Source organism: Canis lupus, chromosome 25 (genome assembly GCF_003254725.2).
Source record: "Canis lupus dingo isolate Sandy chromosome 25, ASM325472v2, whole genome shotgun sequence".
In the NCBI taxonomy this organism is placed as follows: Eukaryota; Metazoa; Chordata; class Mammalia; order Carnivora; family Canidae; genus Canis; species Canis lupus.
In genome coordinates this window covers 4,317,739-4,332,383 of record NC_064267.1, presented here as the reverse complement: position 1 = coordinate 4,332,383, position 14,645 = coordinate 4,317,739, and the positions used below count along the sequence as shown (strand labels likewise).

Sequence of the window (14,645 nt, the reverse complement as noted above, 5' to 3'; positions counted from 1 at the left end):
AACCAAATATAAAATGGGCAAATACTACAAAAAAAATCAATGAATAAAAATTTTGCTCACTGAAAAAAGCCAGTAAAACTAATAAACCACTTGTTAGACTGATCAAGAAGAACTAAAACACAAATTATCAATTCCAGAAATGGAAGAAGGAATATCATCAGAGATCTGCAGACATTAAAAAGATTATAAGAGAATATCATGAACAAAAAGTCATTCAATAAATTTAACACCTTGGATTAAACAAATTTCTTGAAAGACATAAATTAAACCAACTGAGAAGAAAAACACAGAAAATCTAGTCTTACAATTATTAAAGAAATTTAATTTTTAATTAAGACTTCCCACAGAGAAAATTCCAAGCCTAAATAACTTTACTGTTGAATTCTATAAAACATATCAATCTTACATAACTCTTTCAGAAAACAGAAGAGGAAGAAAGACTTTCTATTTCATTTTATGAGGTCAGCATCTCCTTGATACCAAAATCCAATAAAGACATAAGAAAATTAGAGACCAATAACCCTCATGAACATGATACAAAAATTGTTAATGAAATATTAGCAAACCAAATCTAGCAACAAATAAGAGAATACATCAAGACAGAGTAGAGCATTTTAAAATAATCAGTATAACCAGTACATTAACAGAAAAGAGAACACTGTATAATCATCTTAATAAATAATGAAAACACACTGACAAAATTTTACATCCATTCATGATGACACTTGAAGTAGGAATAGAAGAAAACTTTCTTAAGCTGATAAAAGGCATGTATAAAAAGAGCCTACAACATCAGTAATGAAAAGACTTAACACTTTCCCTGCAAGATCATAAACAAGGCAAGGATGCTACTTGCATCACTTCTAATTCAAAAAGCTGGTGAACCTAGTCAGGGCATTAGGCAAGAAACAGAAATAAAAGCCACAAAGATTGGGGAAAAAAATGTCTTTATTCACAGATAACATAATTGTGTATGTGAGAAATCCACAAAAAATGACTAGAAGTGATGAATAGATAAAGCTATTGAAAATATGAAAATTGTGGATATATGAATAAAAAATTGCTTACAACAAAAAATTTTAAAACCTGCTAAAACATTCAGAAACTTAATAAACTACAAAACTGTTGAAATAAAGACTTTTTAAAAATGGAGATGGATGGCCAGAATCAATACTGACCGAAATGGAAAACACCAATTTTTCCTCAAACTGATCTACTTATTCAACACAATCCTAATCAATATCTTAGCAGGATTTTTTAAAGGAAGAAATTGACAAGCTTATTTTAATATTCACATGAAAATTCAAAGGACCTTTTAATATCCAAAGCAACTTGAAAATGAAGAACAAGCTGGAGAACTTTATCTGATTCTGAGAATAGTAAAGCTACAATGTAATACTGAAGTGAAGAAGATAGAGAAGTAGATCAGTAGAGCAGGTAATCTAGAAATACACTCATAATTATATGGTGACCTTATGAATATTTTTATATTATATATATTAATTATATATATAATTATATGGTGACTCTCATGGATAAGTAAATAAAATCTTTAAAAAAAATCAGAGAGACACAGAGAGAGAAGCAGAGACAGAGGCAGAGGGAGAAGCAGGCTCCATGCAAGGAGCCCAATGTGGGACTCAACCCTGATACTGCAAGATCATGACCCAAGCTGAAGGCAGATGCTCAACCACTAAGCCACCCAGGCTTCCCTCTGGTAATTGATTTTTATGAAAGTACCAAAGCAATTCACTAAAGAATGGAATGTTTTCTCCAAAAATCTTGAAAATCTGAAATGTTTGAAATTAAACAATATCAATACTTCATCCCATAGAAATTAAGATAAATAATCATAGAAGCTAAAACTATAAAACATCTTATAGACAACACGTATTGCAACTTAGTAGTAGGCAATGATTACTAATACAGGAAAGTATAATACATATTGTAAAATATTGATAAATTGGACTTTGTCAAAAATTTTTAAAGCTTCTGCTCAACAAAAGAGGTAACAGTTCACAAAAATGAACACTGAGCTAAAAGAAAATATTTCAAGACATAAATCTGACCAAGGATTTGAATCCAGAATATTAAAGAGCTCCTACAACTCAATAACAAAAACATAAGTGAACAAAAGTTTTTTAATGGACAAAAGGTTTGAACAGACTTCATAAAAAAAGAGATACAAATGGCCAAAAGCATACGAAAAGCTGCTCAACCTCATCAATCACCAGGAAAATGCAAATTTAGAATCACAGATCACACTGTGCAACTGCAAGAACAACTAAAACGGAAAAGACTAAAAATATCAAATGTTGATGAGGATATGGAGCAACTAATACTCTCATATATTGCTAGTGGGAGTGCAAAATGGTGCTGCTATTTTAGATTTCTGGTTGGAGGTCTCCTAAAAAGAGAAACATACACCAACCTTGCAGTACACAACTCTTTCTGAGAGAAATGGAAATCTAAGTTCACAAAATATATATAAAAGAATGTTCGCAGTAGCTTTCTTCTTCTTCTTTTTTTTAAAGTAAGCTCTAACCCCAAAATGGGGCTTGAACTCACAGCCCTGAGATCAAGAGTCACATGCTCTACTGACTGAGCCAGCCAGGCTCCCCCATAGTAGCTTTATTCTTGATAGATAAAACCCAGAGAATTAGTAACTGAAGTATGGTATGTTTATACAATGGAATATTCCTCAACAGTAAAAAGGAACAAACCACTAAGACACACAATGTTAATGAATTTAAAATGTTTGCTGGGTGAAAGAAGCCAGACCTAAGTGTACATATTGATGGTTCAATTTACATAAAGTTCTAGAACAAGCAAAACAAATCTATAGTGATAGGAATCAGAATAGTATCTGCCTCTAGAGGATGGGAAAGGATAGACCAGTAAAGAGCATGAGGAAATTTAAATTGCATGTGTTATGATCATTCAGGTACGGTGAGGCCAACAGATCAGGAGATGGTTGCCTTTAAATGATGGTTACTGACAGTTCCCAAAAGGAGGGGGCCACTTCACACCCCATAGGGCCACATGGTAAAGCACCAGAGGCAGTTAGGAGGCAGGAGGAGTCAGAAGAAAATGAGGGCAAGAGCCTTTACTGTGGTTTCTGAGAGAAGGAACAGGCAATGTAGGCACAAGCAGGCTTTGGACTGGCTAGTTTGAATAATTTCAGCAGGCTCTGGGATGTAGGGGTGTCCCAAGTTGCATGGTAGCACATCATTTTGAGGTGATAAGGGCAGGGGAATATTGGCCTGGAGCATAAGAGCCAGATAGAGGGGGTGGGTGTCGGATAGTCTCTGGGTTGGTCAGTTTGCACATATGCAAGGCATGCTCACTGGCAAGTCATTTACTATCTCTAGAAATTGGCTACCCCTGGGATGGGCAGTCTCCCCATGGTCAGGAAGTTTCCCGATGATAAGCCATCAGAATAAAAAGACATGCTTAATACACAGGGGAACATTCTAATATAACGGAAATGTTGCGGTTTAGATGGGTGTATGCATTTGTCTCCCTCATGACCAACCCTGGTGCTTCCTTATGTAGCCCTTGAATAGGACTAATACCTCATCCTCTTAGGAGCAGTGGGTAACAAACCATCTCTTTAAAATGCATCAAACCATACACTTAAATACATGCAACTGACTTCTTAGAAACACCAATTTAATCTTCTGACATCAATCAAGTAGAACTCTTTATCCTAAATTCTCTAATATTCCTAAGGTTATGAAATGTATTAGCAAACATTATGGATCTAGCCTTATTCATTGCTTCTCAAATTTTTCTGGCTCTAACATCAAGGTTAGGAACTTGAGGTTAGGATAGGCAGGAAAATAGGAGACCTGTATCCTGAAGTGATAGTGGAGCAAATAGATTATGTAAAGTTTCGTCCTTTGAGCGAGACACAACTCAAAGTGACCTCTCCAAGCAGAATTTCTTTCAAGTCTTATGTATTAACTAAAAATAGGTATATATCAACACACATGGTCTGAGAGAAGATATTTGCAATATAGATATTTGGCAAAAGCCTAGTAGCAGAACATACAATGAATTTCTAAAAATTAGTAAGAAAAAAACCCCAGAAAAACCCAGTAGAAAGGTAGACAAAAAAAAAAAAAAAAAAACTTAATGAAAAAGATTTTAAAGACATATACTGAAGATATCATTGTATGAAACTTCATTGCATTTCCTTGTATGTTAATTATACCATGATTTTTTTTTTTTTAACTAAAAGAAGACAGAAGACAAAAATAAGGAGGAAATGTTTAGTGAAACTTTGAAGGAGGTCATTGTTGGCTCAACAAAGTAGGATTAACAGGCTCCAGAAACACCACAGAGTCTTGTCTTTTTCTTTTTTCTTTTCTTTTAAAGATTTTATTTATTTGACACAGAAAGAGAGAGAGAGAACACAAGCAGGGGGAACACCAGAGGGAGGAAGAAGCAGGCTCCTCACTGAGCAGGGAGCCCAGACGTGGGGCTGATCCCAGGACCCTGGGATCATGACCTGAGCCAAGGCAGATGCTTAACCAACTGAGCCACTCAGGTGCCCCTAATAGTGTCTTTTTCTTTTTCTTTTTCTTTTGTGTAAGGAACAGCAATAGACAACAACAGGTCAAAGGGCATGTTTTGTCTTTATCATCTAACATAGTAGCCAGCAGCCAGCTGCCAGCTGCCAGCTTGGTTATGATCCAATCCAAATAAGTCAGGAAAAGAACCAACCTGGTTTCATTCTCCCCCAGTTAAGAGTGATTCTGAGAAGCTGTAAGGGATCCGAGGCCAAAGATCTCGGCCCAAATTAAGTCCTTGGGTCTCTCCTCTGTACAAATATGTCTCACAGAGGAAGGCCTTTTGGCCAGATAGGACTTGGGACCCTCTGAGAACTTCCTGGGGTTCTACTTTCCTTGAATTTCTAAGCCTTCATTTGTGAAAGACTATCTCATATTCATGTCTTTTCAAGTGAGTAGACATCCCAAAAATTATTAAATCACCATCATTTTAGATCCATGGACACACAAACAAAATGATGGCATCAGTCTGAAAAGTATACCTCAACAAGATAAAAACATATGTAATGTATTTAAAACATGTATGACAAATGGGATTTCCCCAAGAATATTAGAATTAGGTAGCCAATTTTTAATCTGTTCTGATAAAGAAAACACAGTTATTAGATTCATTTTAAAAAGAAATTCTCAAATGAAAATATTCAAAACCATTAGCCGGAACCATTATCTCCTTAACATTAGTCAACATCATGTTACTTCATGCTGCTAAAAAACCAAATGGAGGGCAGGCCTGGTGGCTCAGTGGTTTAGCACCGCCTTCAGCCCAGGGTGTGATCTTGGAGACCCGGGATTGAGTCCCATGTCAGGCTCCCTGCAGGGAGCCTGCTTCTCCCTCTGCCTGTGTCTCTGCTTCTCTCTCTTTCTCTCTGTGTGTCTCTCATGAATAAATAAATAGAATATTTAAAAAAATGAAAAAAAAAGCATATGTAAAGCAGCTGATTGGGGGGAGAAGGAGGAAGGGAAACAGAGTAGAAGCATCCATTTCAAGATTCACAGGTATACTCAGAAGGGTTAAGAGGAGGAAAAGGAAAAAAAAAAATAGGGACAGATTCTTTACTTTCTGTTATGTCTCAAGAAAATCACTAAAGGGAAAGATGGGGTGCCTGGTTATAGCTTTCCTTTTTGGGAAACTAAGACTTCTAGTTCTTTAAATATGCTATGGGGGTACACAGCTTCCAAAGCATCTTTTTGAGGGATTCTCAGATTTTAGTTTTCATCAACCATTAAAATTTTAAAAACTCAACACAGAAGTTTGGAGGACCAATAAAAGGCTTCTAATGTTAGATCTCAACAAGAAAAATAATGAAAGAGAGGTAGCATCTCCCAATATCCTCTCATTGCAACCGTTTAGAAATATCATAATTTTAACACCAAATAAAATATGGAAAATACAATCTTAGAATATAAATTGTATAATATACTGCTTTAAAAATACTCATTGATGGGATCCCTGGGTGGCGCAGTGGTTTGGCGCCTGCCTTTGGCCCAGGGCGCAATCCTGGAGACCCAGGGTCGAGTCCCATGTCAGGCTCGCTGCATGGAGCCTGCTTCTCCCTCTGCCTATGTCTCTGCCTCTCTCTCTCTCTCTGGGTGACTATCATAAATAAATAAAAATTTAATAAAATAATAAAAAATAAAATAATAAAATAAAATAAAATAAAAATAAAAATACTCATTGCACTGTATTTTTCTCATTCAGTGCAGATCAGTGAAATCTATGGGCTAGCTAGCACCAGCCAGCAGACACTACCTTCATTCAGCCAAAGCAGCAAACCTGTGAGTGAAGGTCTTTTGGGTCAAACTAGCCCATCCACCAGCCCATCTCACCAATTCAAACCCATTTACCCTCTGGTTAGTTTTTAGTGGATAATGGAGGTCATTTGGCAGAAATTACTCAACTTCTCCCTCCTTTCTGGCCCCCATGAAAAGATTCATCTTTATCCACATTTGGCTTTAGCTCTTTCTCTCCATTCTCAGTAGAAGAGGTATCCTCCCACCTGATTCTAGATTCCATAAGCTTCTATCTACTTAGGGATGCCAAGTCCATTATCAACTTCCCTCTCCATATTATTTGACATTCCACCCACTGAGAGGTGGAGTTCCATGTACCCTTCCTTCAGATCGGGATAGTTCTGTGACTGCTGTGACCCGTAGAACATGGGAGAAATAGCACTGAGCCAGTTTCTTGTCCCAGGCCTTAAGACAGTGGCGGCTTTCTCTCCCTGTCTCTTGGAACATTCTAGGAATCCTGGGCTACCATGTAAGAAGCCTGACAACCCTGAGACTACCATGCTGAAGAAGCTTCAATTGATAGCCTCAGCTGAGCTTAGACTTCCAGCCATCTCTGCAGAGGCTCCAGACATAATGTCTTGGACTGTCCTGACTAGACCATGTACTAGCTGAATACTACCAAGCGACCCCAGCTGATGTCATGTAGGCAAAAGAATTGCCCACTTTTCTGGGTGGCTCAGTGGTTGACCATCTGCCTTCAGCTCAGGGCGTAATCCTGGAGTCCCAGGATCAAGTCCCATAGTGGGTTCCCTGCGGGGAGTCTGCTTCTCCCTCTGCCTGTGTCTCCGCCTCTCTCTCTCTCTCTCATGAATAAATAAAATCTTTAACAACAACAACAAAGAATTGCCCAGTTAGCCCTACTCAAATTGCTAATCCATAAAGTCATGTTTTCAAGTGAATAAATTTTTGTTTCATTTTTTATACCATAAATACATCTTTTCCAGCTACTTCTTTTGGAATATAAATAAACCTATTCAAGCCTGGCTCAATCTTTTTTTTTTTTTTTTAAGCCTGGCTCAATCTTTTCAAAATTTCTCATTTTACTCTATATATCTCCTTTTACATAACACACACCCTCATTTTCTCTTTACTTTCATTTGTGCTCCCACCTTTCATTTTCCATCTTTCCACAATGGTGCTTCTTCCCTACATGCTAATGAAAATGTTTTTGCCAAGACCAATGATATTTAGGTTTTGCCTAAGATAAATTGTTAATTATTAGTTCTCCCCTTACTTGCTCTGTCACGTGATATTCTTGAACAGTCATTCCTTTAGGAAATTCTTCTCTCTGGTCTTCTCAATTCCACTCCCTCTTGGCTTCTGGATCTCTCTTTTCTCCAATTTCTTCTCTGCTGCCTGTACCTTAAATAGGCTTTTCCCAAGGTCCTCCTTTTTCCACTTATCTCTTCTCTACATGCTCTACAAAGTCATCATATCCATCCCTACATCCACTGCTTTAAGTAGATGCTGTATCCTGAAACTCTAAGTCCATATTTGTAGCCTAAATCTTTCTCTAGAACCTAAAGGCCAACTCCTGACTGAGCAGCTCCATGTAAACCTGGAGTGTTCACACCCAACAAATGCAAAAATCACCTCACACTGCCAGACTGCCATTCTACCGGACTTCCCAGTCAGCTGGTAGATGCAACATCTACTTGCAAGTTACACTTGACTCCTCCTGCATCCAAGCTTACATTGAATCTACCCACTTAGTATATCTGGAATTGGTTTATTCTACCTTTTCCTGTTTCTAAAACCATCATTAAGGATTCATCACTTCTTCTGACAGATTCCACAGGCTTCTGGATTCAATTCACTAACATCCTGCTAGGGTGTTCACTCTAGGTACAAATCTTATCATTAACACTCCTTTGCAAAAATCCTTCAGAGCTTCCCCAACAGTTTCAGATTCAAATTCAAATTCCTTAACATGACGTGCAACACCCTTACCTACTACTTCTCGTCTCCTGCCTCTTCCCACTTGTGCCATTATAGCCAAGTACATGGATACACCTTCAGTTTCATAAATTCACTGAACTTTCTTATACTGTCAGCCTCTGTATCTGCCATTCCTGCTACATGAAACATCCTCCCCTGACTTTTAAAACAAATTAATAGTCATTTTTCATTTAAAGCTCAATTTAGCTATCATGTCCTCAACAAAGCCTTCCACCTCCCTCATTCTGTCTTAGGTGACTTTCCCAGTGTGCTTACTATGTGCTCTTCTCTATCATGACATTTATGAAAACATAATTTTCTATGTAATAGCCTATTTAAAAGTCTATTTGAGCACTAGACTAAGGTCTTGAAGGCAAGAATTTTTTTAAATCTTAGTTCTCCAATCATATTTTGGCACATATCAGATACAGCTATTTGCTAAATGAAAAAATAAGTGAATGAATGAGTGGCATGCATTTAGTTGCCAGATTTACCAGTTTCATGGAGACTTTTAACAGTACTACAAAAAATTATGAAATTCATGAAAGTAAAAGGGATTATACTAAAGACAGACTGTATCATAATTCACCTTCTCAGCTTTTCCTTGCTTGAATGAAGAAGAGAAATCTTTTTGCTTTTCTCAGAATTTGGCACTGGAGCCTTTAATTCGAGCCCAATGTCATTTCTTAGAGCTTCAGAGCTAGAAACAAGAGAAAATCATGTCACAGATTTAAGAGGAAAATTGTCAGGCAATATTAAACAATAAGCACCAATATACTAATCAAAGGTACTTCTCAAAGTCCCTTGCTTCATGCAAAGGTGCAGTAAGTATCAAAGCACTTCACTACCTTACTTATTTGGTGCAGAATGTTTTATTTCAAAGACTCTAAAGAATTTATTATCAAGATCATCATAAATCCAATGACTAATCAAAATTCTAAAATATACAAAGAGTAACAGACACAAGCAGGATTAAAATATTCTGACCTCACTGATTACGACTACTCCAAATTATACGACTGTATTGAAAGTGTGTTACAAGAAAAAAACACAAAGGATTAAAGGGCCATAGTACACTATTCCAACTTGATCAGCAAAGGTCAGGTTCCTTCCATTTAGATATCTTCTGGTCTACCATTTATCTAAAGCTTCTCCAAGCATTTTAATGAATGTTTTTTTTTAATATTTCCCTAAGAAACTTATAACCTAACACATTTTATTCCAAGGTCTACAACTTGATTTGAAAATGTATTTCTACTTGTAGTGGTAGGATTCTGAGGAAAAATAAAGATTCAAGACAAGAAAGGTTCAAAAAGAAGTTGCAAGTAATGTAAGAAAATCACAAAGCCTTCCAAAATCCTTCCCAAACTTATATTTCAGATGAGGTTTAATACAATAAATTTCTTTCAGGTTAAAATGTTAAATAAGATTAAGAGACCTATTAATATCTCTGTACTACTTAAGTGAGCACATTTTTGGTTTGACCACATTTATTGGTTGCCAAGTCTTTTCCTTCAAAATAGTATATGGTCACATTTCTACAAATACTTGATGGTCACATTCTACAAATTCCGGAAGTGACTTATTCAAAATTCTCATCATCATCACCAATGTCCTTGGTAGCTACATTCATTCTTTGTAGCCCTATGCTCCATTTAAAATCTCCTTGGAAATCAGCTTACAGTGAACAAAAAATTTTCACAAAAACTGAATTTTTATAAGCAGATAACATCAGCATTAGAAAAGTATGACCCCAGACAACTGCTTATCCAATGGAGGTTTGAATACCAGTTATAATATCTCAGGAAGGGAGAGATGGGGACAGAGACAAAGAGACCTTTTTTAAGGGTTGTTTTCAGTAATTGGGGGGATAGATTTATGAATTCAAAAAAGACGTCAGTGAGAAGCTTAGTAATAGGTAGATAACATCTTGGGCCACTCTTATCTGTTTAAATACTGGGGTTATAAGTAAAATTTTTGTTTGAAGAAGATTCTACTGTTTCCAAAAAGTGTGAATACCATTGCTATTATTAAACTTTGATTAATGATAACCCAGACTATAATACATCCAGTGTTGGGAACATACTACCTTGCAATTCACCCTGGTCCCTGTGGTCAACTACGATTGTTATGAAGTATTTCCTTAGATTGAAGTGAATACTTCTGCAAGTATTCACTACCCTCCATCCCAGATCAGGACTGAAACACAGAAAAAGTCACATTCCTCTTTTATAACACAGACTCTTCTTCCTTTTGCATCACCCCTAGCACTTGAACTAGTGTTCCACAATCAATAAGTTCTTCAGAAATTATATAGTAAAAGTTATTATTATGAAAAAGTAAAAACAAAAACAAAAACAAAAACTAACCAAGCAAATAGATCAGTAGAAAAATATCCCAATTGTTCACTGCAGGACTTCTGCAGGGGCAATCCAGGTTCTTCGGGCTTCATAGAATATTCATTCTTAACTGAAAGTTTTAAAGTAGGGACTATTTTAATTCTAAAATCACTGGGGAGGGGGGTTAATGTTAATCATACACACAAGCCCTAATCAAAAAGCAGTTGCCATTTTTTACTCAAAAGATTTTACAAAGCAATATTTTTAAAATAGAAAGCAATTTATAGATTTCAGTTCGTAAAACATGAAACCACCCAAGTTAGGACACAAAATGAAAATATACATTGCTCACTCCAGGACATCCTCTTTCAACTAGATTCTAAACTTAGTGGCAGGTGTGCTTAAAACACATTCAAATGAGTTTACTTATTAACTTATTTATAGGTAAATGTCAAGGATAGAAAATATGTATGGGTCTGCAGTAAGCAGCTGTATTGTCAAAATATGACATCTGATGCTTTTTTCTCTTTTCTTTGTCTTTTTTTTTTTTTTTTTTTTTTTTTTTTTTTTTTTTTGCAGCTGCTTATCCTCAAAGCAAAGATGAAATGACCAGAAGCAGACGTGGTTATGACCAATAGGGAGGGTGTTAAACAGGTGGTGATAAGCAGCTGCTCTATTTCCACCAAGAGCCAAATGAGAGGTTGCAAAGAGGATCTGGGTCACCCGTTAGCCATTTCCAGAAAGAACTCTGAAGCTGTAGTGGTTGAGAGTCATTGGAATGTTACAGAACAGACTCACTAATCTTCCCTGAATGTTAAAAACACACAAATACACACACACACACGAAAGAAGGAGGGGTGTCCTATATCATCTGGAGTGTGAGTTTATAGAAGATAATCCTTAAAGTGTTTTTCAGGCCTCTTTTAAGAAAAACATTATCTTAATTTTAAAAAGTTTCCATCAGTATCTCAGGCCTAGAAAAACCATACTCATTGACCAACAATGACTCCAGTAGAATTTAATTTCAGAAATTGGAAAATTAATAAAAGAAAATTTAATAAAAGAAAAAAGAAAAAAGAAATTAAAAAAGAAAAAAGAAAAAAAGAAAAAAAAGAAATTGGAGTCTGTCCTTTTATAAGTCAAATTAAAGTTAATTTAATCAGCTTAAGTGTTTAGATGCTGGTGATACACATAATACAATGTAGGTGAAGAGTTTAGAAATGTGAGATCTAACGGAAGCATTGACACTAATTATCTGTGTCTAAAAATCTAAAAGAGAGGGACAACCATCCTATTAGCTTAAGTAAACTAAGTTATGAGCAAATGTTTTGCAAAGCAGAAAGTATAAAATAATTCAAAATTAGTGGCCCTGCCTTTTAGACACTCATACAATGACACGACATGGTTAATTCCATTTTTAAAAAATTTATTCATGATAGACACAGAGAGGGAGAGAGGCAGAGACACAGGCAGAGGGAGAAGCAGGCTCCTGCTGGGAGCCCGATGCAAGACTCGATCCCGGGACTCCAGGATCACGCCCTGGGCCAAAGCCATCCAGGAATCCCGATTAATTCCATTTTGAAGAATAAGAAATGATGGCAGCACCTGGGGCACTAAAAAGAAACACCCTGTGCCTGCCACAACACTGCATTTGTCCTTGGGCAACACATTTTAAATTTTGGAAGTTGTAAATTTTTTTTGTTACAGGTAGAGAACATGTTTATTTTCATTTTTTCCCCTTTCCACTATAATTAATAGTAATTACATGTTCTTTACAGTACACAGCATACAGTTAACCTTTAGCAAATAAAAGGCATCAATGGAAAACCAACTTAAAAATGTATAAATATAGTTTTTGTAGAATTTAATTAGAACTTTTCAAACCTTTGGAAATCTCGTTTTCACTCACCGGTATTTGAGAAATAGGTTTTCCAGTATTTTACCACAATACTCATTTTCTCTATTGTCAGTGGTTCACTTAAAGTAATGTCAGCTCCATGCCCTGAAACACAACCTAAGAATTTTTGTTTTAAATATTGACCTTATGATTTCTATTTGGAGAAAAAACAATATGTCCAGCAGGCACATACCTCTAAAATTTTCAGGGGTTATAAAAACAAACAGCAAATGTGTATTTTTCTTCTTGCCAAATCTGAGAGGAAAAAAGTGTTAAAATGAAGCAAAATCATCATTTAAAAAATTGAGATTCGATATTTTACCTTACTAAGAACTAAACTAGAGTGGTTTTCTTTATTTCTTTAGAAATTGGGGATCCCTTTTTACTTTTTATTTATTTTTTAAAGTTTTTATTTCTTTAAGTAAGCTCTACACCCAATATGGGGTTTGTTTCTTTGTTGTTGTTTTTTTGTTTTTGTTTTTTTTTCCAACATGGGGTTTGAACTCACAACCCCAAGATTAAGAGTTGCATGTTCCTCTCAGCCAGCCAGCTGCCTCATCTTACGATTTTTTTAAACTGTTAGTTTATACAAATCAAGATTCAATTTTCCCTTTCCTCTGTTTTTAGTTCTTTTTATCTTACTCTTTATATATATATATATATATATATATATATATATATATATATAAATAAATAAATAAAAGGGTCATTTATCTTACAGAATTTTTCACATTCTGCATTTTAATGATTTCATCTCCACAGCATTCTTTAAATATTTCTTTTTTTCTTATATTTCTTGTAAACTAGTGCTTAGGTCTGGAATCTGGATAAGATTTAGGCTCTTTTTTAAGCAAGAATAAAAGTGGTCTTTTTAAACATAGCTAAATTTGAGATGCTACTTTTACTAAACTTCTGTATTAATGCCACCATTTTAATTGTTAAAGAAAAGTTATACATGGATGAGAACTACATTTTAATTGAGATATACTGAGTAAAATAGATTGCCATTCCTAAAGTGGGTGGGTTCCATCTAATTAATTGAAGACCTAAATAGACCAAAAAGTCTGAGTAAGAAGGAACTCCTCCAGCCTGACCTACTTAGCTAGGACCTTGGCCTTTTCCAGCCTTCAGACTCAGACAGAAATATGGGCTCTTCTTGGGTCTTGAGACTGCCAGCTTTTCAAATGAAATTTATACCATCAGTTTTCCTGGTTCTCAGACCTTCAGATTCGACTGACTACACATTGTCTCTCCTGGGTCTCTGGCTCACCAAATACAGATCTTGGGACTTCTTGGCTTCCATAGCGCATGAGGCACTTCCTTAAAATAAATCAACTTCTTTCCTTCTCTACCTCTAGGTAGATGGACAAATAGATGATACATAGATAGACAGATAGATAGATAGCCATCCTATTGGTTCTGTTTCTTGAGAATCCAGAATAATATAGCCACACTTTGTTATCCATTCATCTCTCTATGGACATTTGGGTTGCTTTTACCTCTCGGCTATTGTGAATAGTGCTGCTATGAACATGATGTGAAAGTATTTCAGACACGTCCTTACAGAGGAATGTTTGGCCAAATGTCTGAGCACCCATGGCCCAATTAAGCTGACACATAAAAATTAACCATCACAGTATTATATGCATACATGGAATATATTATTCAGCCTTAAAAAAGGAAAATATGTTAAATACTCCAATATGGATGAACCTTTAAGACATTATGTTAAGTGAAATAAGCCAGTTATAAAAAAAAGTAAATACTATATGATTCCACTTACATGAGGTGTTTAAAGTAGTCAAATTCATAGAAACTGAAAGTAAAATGGTGGCTATCAGGGGATACAGGGAGGGACAAAAAAAAAGCGTTGTTTAAAAGGAACAGAATTTCTGATTTGCAAGATGAAAAAGTTCTGGAGATATATGACAACATATATCAGCAACAATGTGAATACACCTAACATTACTGAACTGAACACTAAAAAATGGACAAGATGGTAAAAATTTGTGTTATGTGATTTTATCACAATAAAAAATATCCCCTGCAAAAAAGTTATACATGAACTTTCAACTGTGCAGGGAATTGGTGCCCATATCCCTCACA

The 14,645-nt window shown here is 35.8% G+C and overlaps 1 protein-coding gene across 4 annotated transcripts in view; it reads right to left on the bottom strand.

Moving 5' to 3' along the window:
- SOHLH2 (spermatogenesis and oogenesis specific basic helix-loop-helix 2) overlaps window positions 1–14,645 on the bottom strand; it is a 73,790-nt gene that overhangs the window by 42,352 nt on the left and 16,793 nt on the right. For all 4 annotated transcript variants that reach the window (XM_035717742.2, XM_035717720.2, XM_025462490.3 and 1 more), the window contains exons 3-6: window positions 12,733–12,794; window positions 12,552–12,656; window positions 10,673–10,772; window positions 8,893–9,003 (exon numbers count right to left, since the gene is read on the bottom strand). In XM_035717742.2, the coding sequence (XP_035573635.1) occupies window positions 8,893–9,003; window positions 10,673–10,772; window positions 12,552–12,656; window positions 12,733–12,794 (378 nt within the window). The remainder of the gene's footprint in view (window positions 1–8,892; window positions 9,004–10,672; window positions 10,773–12,551; window positions 12,657–12,732; window positions 12,795–14,645) is intronic.